Below are 5941 nucleotides of genomic sequence, written 5' to 3' on the forward strand. Positions count from 1 at the left end.
TCTTGATCCCTAGAACACTGATTATTATGTATGGTCTGATTATTTACAAAGATGCAGCAAGAGTTTTGATTAACTTGATAGGCCTCCCTGAGTGTGCTCAGTGATTCGAGAGCCTAACAACATTAAGTAACTCCCAATGCAAAAGAATTAACTTCGGTTTGGAAATTTTCAAAATGAATTGTGAACTGGACTTTTAAAAGCTCTACTATTTGTTATTCTATCACAATTGTAGGAAACCAAGGCCAGGACACGTTTTTCAGTAGATTTTATGTAAACAAAAAGGTTTCAACTTGGCAAAACTGACGCACGCACCAAATTGTTGACAATATTTCTGTCTCTTTAAAGGCAAACAGTCTCTTCACTGGCTCCACCCAATCTCAGCTTCCTGATTCAGAGGTCTTGGAGGTGCAAATACTTTTGCCTCACAGTGGAAGCAAAAGCACCAGCTCAAACAGCTTTCTCGGAGAAAACTCAAGAACTCATTCACTCTTCCAAAAGAAGGTGAGCCTTTTTGGTGGGAATACCTCATTTTGTAAACTTCCATCCGAAGGCCCATGTTTAGTTTTCTCTGTTTTTGTGGTGTTGGTAGACAGTAATGATCACCTAGAATGCATTCATTGTTTCATTCAGGGGTGTTAAATGATGATGTTCTAATTCTACCATTTTTATTCATTTATTAGATGCAATAATCCTATAGAAAGAAACTTCCTTTCAGCGACTCTTTCATTTTCATGAGATACAGTTAAAAGATGACATATAGGAAAGATAAGACAAATCCTAGCACACTCCAAAAGGAGCAATTAACTTCTTTTAAGAAGATGATGTTGCTATGAACAACTGGATTTCAATATATTTGATATATTTCAATCCATTGGAATTGTTTTTCTTACTGATGCTCAAATCATCACATCTTTGTCCAGTTGGAGCCTCTTCAAGGTGGCTTCCAAGTCCTTTTGATAGGACCCTAATAATTTTTGAAAGCACCCCTGCCTTCTGCTATTAAAAGATGTTCTGTTTCTAAAGCCTTAATTTCTTTGGTGGGAAATGGTATTTGAAGATCACAATCTGGGCGTCATGAGCACTCATTGCTACTGGGCTGACCATTGTTTATGCCTTTTAGATGGACTTCAGAACTGTACACACACCCACAAAACTAATGATATGATTCCCGAAAAAGACTGAGATTTTTGGCAGTTTTTTCTTTTCTTTTCTTTTTTTTTTTTTTTTTTGTCCTTTCGGTATGTCCCACTAGGCATGGACAGTGAAATCACTGCATTTTTCAAGCCCCTGGACCAATTCTTTGTGTGGTTCATCAACCACATAAAATACAATTAGGTTCATTTGTTTCATTTTGATTTTTGCAGTTGTTCTTAAATATAATTTTTGTTCTATAATTATTTGAACTATTTAAACAGTTTCAAGTCGAATCTACAAAAACAAAGTACATTCAGAGAAATTTAGTTTCCAGTTTCGATCTCTGTTCCCTTTACCTTGTTCCTCCCATCCCATTTAAGTAACTTTTTTGTTTATTTCATTTTCAGGTTATCCTGCCATTGCTTTTTCACATAACATGAAAAATTATTTATATATAACTCATATTCTTCTTTATTATATCATCGTAGTAAACGATATATTATTTTCTCCACTCTGCTTTTTTCTCTTAATGATATATCCCAGAGATCTCTCCATACTGGTAAACAGAGATATTTCTCATTCCTTTCTACAGTTGGATAACACTTCACTGTGTGAATATATCTTAGTTTATTCAACTGTCCCTTAATGTTGGGCACTTGATGTGTTTTTGATCTTTTGCTATTACGAACATTGCTGATTACATAGCCTCGTGCATATCTCCTTCTCTATTTTTATCAGTGTAGCTTTGGGATAAATCCTAAAATTGAGATTGATAATCAAAGATCAAATGCATGTATAATTTTGCAAGATATTTTTAACCTCTCTTAGGTGTTCGGCTGTTTTTCCATTCTCACTAGTCACGTAGGAGACGACCTGTTTCCCCCATACCTTTACCAACACAAATGCTGGCAAACTTATGGATGTTTGCTACACCTATAGCTGAGAAATAGTATCTCCGTGTAATTTTATTTTGTTTTATTTTATGTATGTATTTAATTTACTTTTCATAATGAGTTAATTTGAACATCTTTTTCATATATCCAAAGAGCATTTGCATTTCTTGTCTTCTTTGAACTGTCTCTTCATATCTCTTGATCAATTTTCTTTCACTTGATCTCAGCCAAAAGGCCGAGAAGCAATTCAAGTTTTTCTCACGTTGTTGGCCTTTTGTTTCTCTCCTTTTGGATATTTTTCATATAATGGGAAAATGAATTCTCTTTGATATAACTTAGAAAATATTTTCCCTAGTTTGATATTTATGTTTTAATTTGTCTGTAGTATTTTTTGCTTTTCATCATTTTTTGGATTGTTATATAATTACATTTATCAGCCTTTTCTTTGTACTACTTTAAGTCTTAGAAACATTTTCCCCACTCCCAGGTTACAAAGAATTTATTCATGTTTCTTTTATTATTTATATGGGTTAATTTTTTACATTTAAATTTCTAATCTATTTGGAATTTGTATGGTTTGAGAAAATAGATGCAATTTTATCTTTTTCTGTATGGTTATATGGTTATCCTCATGTCGCTTATAAAATTGTCCATTTTTTTTTACTATTTTTTTTCCAAAGATGACTGGTAAGGGGATCTCAACCCTTGACTTGGTGTTGTCAGCACCAGGCTCTCCCAAGCTAGCCACAGGCCAGCCCTTTTTTTATTATTGACATGAGATGCTGGTTTATGGAATGTAAATGTAACATAATATAATTGAATTGAGTACAAATAAGTATAATATGAGCAACGGTTTATTTCTGAGTTTTCTCTTTCTCTTTCATAGTTCTGTCTCTCTATTCACCCACCAACATCATACTGCTTTAATTACAAAGACTGTAATGTTTTACTCTCTGGTTGTCTTCTCTTGTTCTTTTTGTAGACCGTGCAGGTTAATTTGCTTTTTTTTTTTTTTCCCATCCAGATAAGCATTATAATCAACTTTTTTAGCTCCAGGGAAAAAAATGACAAAAATTTTAAAATTTATATGTATACACAATCATGTTAAAGGCATGTCTATTAATTTATACTTTATGAAATGCTTTAAACATGAACCAGTGTTAAATTTGGTCAAATATCTTTTCTACATCTAGGTAACTTTCTTCTTAATCTACTAATGGGATGTGTTGTAACAATCAATTTTCTCATATTGACTCATCCTAGTATTTCTGAAATAAATCACAATCGTGCTGTATTATTTATTAGTGCCTGATAATTTATTTGGGATTTTTGTGTCAATATTCACAAATAAGACAGTTGCAGCTTTCTTTATTGGTGAAATCTTTCTTAGCTTTGGGATCAATATTATAGACGTTTCATAGGAAGAATTTAAAGTTTTTCTTCTCTTTGTATGGTAAGGAACAGTTTAAGTAGCATTGAGATTATCAGCTCGTTAAAGGTTTAATAGAATTTCCTTGCAAAACTATCTGGACCTGGTACTCTATTGTGGGGAAACTCCTTGATGACTTTCTCTATTATTTGTTCCATAGTATTTGGACTGTTCCGTCTTTCTGTCTCTACTGGGATCAGCATGGATAAGAGAATATCACAAATTTACAGGGAGAAAAAGAAAGAAGAAAATAGTGTTGGGGATGGCTCTCACTCACCTGCATTGTCCTTTTTCTCTGTCCCTCCCTTCCATAAGGCGGTGTACGTGCCTCAGCTGCAGAGCCTGTGAACGTGATCATGGCTGACTCTTCCTCTGAGGACCACTCTCTGAGGATCGTTCTGGTAGGGAAAACTGGAAGTGGAAAAAGTGCAACAGCAAACACCATCCTTGGGAAGGAAGCCTTTGATTCTAGAGTTGCTGCCCACGCTGTTACGAAGGCCTGTCAAACAGCATCCCGGGAATGGAAGGGGAGAGACCTGCTCGTTGTTGACACCCCAGGGTTCTTTGACACCAGGGATAGCCTGACAGCCACCTGCGAAGAAATCAGCCGGTGCATCCTCTTCTCCTGCCCAGGACCTCACGCCATTGTCGTGGTTCTCCAGCTGGGTCCCTACACGGACGAGGAGCAGAAGACCATTGCATTGATCAAGTCTCTCTTTGGGAAACCAGCCATGCAGTACCTGATCATCTTGTTCACTCGCAAAGAAGAGCTGGAGGACCAGAGCCTAGAGGACTTTATAGCCAATGCCAGTGTGAACCTGAAAAGCATCATCAGGGAGTGTGGGGGCCGCTGCTGTGCCTTCAACAACAGAGCAGGGGAGGCTGAGAAGGAAGATCAGGTGCAGGAGCTGGTGGAGCTGATAGACAAGATGGTGCGGATCAACGGAGGGACATACTTTTCTGATGCCATTTACAGGGACGTAAAGGAAAGGCTGAAACAAGAGAAAGAGATCTTGAAGAAAACCTACACTGACCAGTTAAATGAGGAAATTAAACTAGTAGAAAAGGAATATGCTCATAAATCAGAGGAAGAAAAGGAGGCAAGAATAAAATTGATAAAGATGAAATATGATGAAAAAATAAGAAGTATAGGGGAAGGAGCTGAGAGCATTACATTTAAATATATTTTATGCAGGATTAGGAACATGCTTTCAAAAATATGGGATTTCTTTTTCAAGTAATATAAATTTTATTCTTTCTTCTTAATCTACTGTGATTTTGTTAATGTAGTGGTGTATATTTTCCAAAGATGGCTACGGCATTATCCTCTCCTACCCCTGATTTTAAAGTGTAATTGACAAATAAATATTGTGTATATTTAAAGTGTAAGGTGTGATGTTTTCATATATGTATATATTGTGAAATGGTTAAATCAAGGGAATTAACATATCCATTACTCCACAGTTACTTTGGGGGGGTGGGGTACTGTGAGAACACGTAAGATCGACCCTTTTCCAGTACATGAACTTTTGTGTGGGGAGGAAGATCTAGTCTCTTAGAAAACTTCAAAAATACAATTCAGTATTATTAGCTATAGTCACCATGCCGTACATTAGATATCTAGAAACTATTTATTTTACACAACTGCAACTTTGTACCCTTTGACCAATATCTCCCTATTTCCCCCACCTTCTAGCCCTTGGCCACTGCCTTCTAGTCTTTTAAGATTCCACATATAAGAGAGATTATGCAGTGTTTGTGTTTCTGTGCCTGGCTTTTTTCACTTAGCATAATGTCCTCCTAGTTCATCCATATTTTTGCAGAAGAGAGAATTTCCTTCTTTTTTAAGGCTGAATAACATTCCATGATTATTAATGGAATATTAATAATCCATTGGATTATTTCCATATTTTGAATATTGTGAAAAATGCTGCAATGAATATGGGAGCACAGATATCTCTTTAAGATATTCATATCATTACCGTTGGGCTGTTATAGCAAAATACTATAAACTGTCTGGCTTATAAACAACAGAAATATATTTCTCACAGTTCTGGAGGTTGGGAAGTTCAAGGCACCCACAGAGTCAGTATCTGGTGAGGGCCCACTTCCTCCTAGACAGCCGTCTTCTCACTCAAACCCCAAATGGTGAAGGAACAAGCGGTCTCTCTCAGGCCTCTTTTACAAGGGTACTAATCTCATTTATGAGGGCTCTGCTCCCATGACCTAATTGCCTCCCTGAGGCCCCACTGCCTCCTAATACCATCACCTTGAGGATGAGCGTTTCAACATATGAATTTTGGTAGAACATAAACATTCAGACCATTTCGTTCTGCTCCTGGCACCCCAAAATTCGTGTCCTTCTCACTTGAAAAATACATTCCTTCCATCCCAGGAGCCCAAAAAGATTTAACTTGTTCCAGCATCAATTTTAAAATCTAAGTCCAAAGTCTCATCTAAATATCATCTGAATCAGACATGGGTG

General features: G+C 36.4%; 1 protein-coding gene across 1 annotated transcript; it reads left to right on the forward strand.

Moving 5' to 3' along the window:
- The first annotated feature begins 432 nt into the window (after window positions 1-432).
- Window positions 433-4787, forward strand: LOC134380804 (GTPase IMAP family member 7-like). Its single transcript, XM_063100959.1, has 2 exons — window positions 433-501; window positions 3772-4787. Exon 2 carries the CDS (start codon window positions 3813-3815, stop codon window positions 4695-4697), a length of 885 nt encoding a protein of 294 aa, XP_062957029.1. The 5' UTR covers window positions 433-501; window positions 3772-3812; the 3' UTR covers window positions 4698-4787.
- The last annotated feature ends 1154 nt before the right edge of the window (window positions 4788-5941 follow it).

The sequence above is a fragment of the Cynocephalus volans genome, chromosome 6 (assembly GCF_027409185.1).
Source record: "Cynocephalus volans isolate mCynVol1 chromosome 6, mCynVol1.pri, whole genome shotgun sequence".
NCBI classification, from domain to species: Eukaryota; Metazoa; Chordata; class Mammalia; order Dermoptera; family Cynocephalidae; genus Cynocephalus; species Cynocephalus volans.

Bases quoted from the DNA above. Each gene is read 5' to 3' on its own strand.
- LOC134380804 (XM_063100959.1), top strand. From the start codon at position 3,813: ATGGCTGACTCTTCCTCTGAGGACCACTCTCTGAGGATCGTTCTGGTA.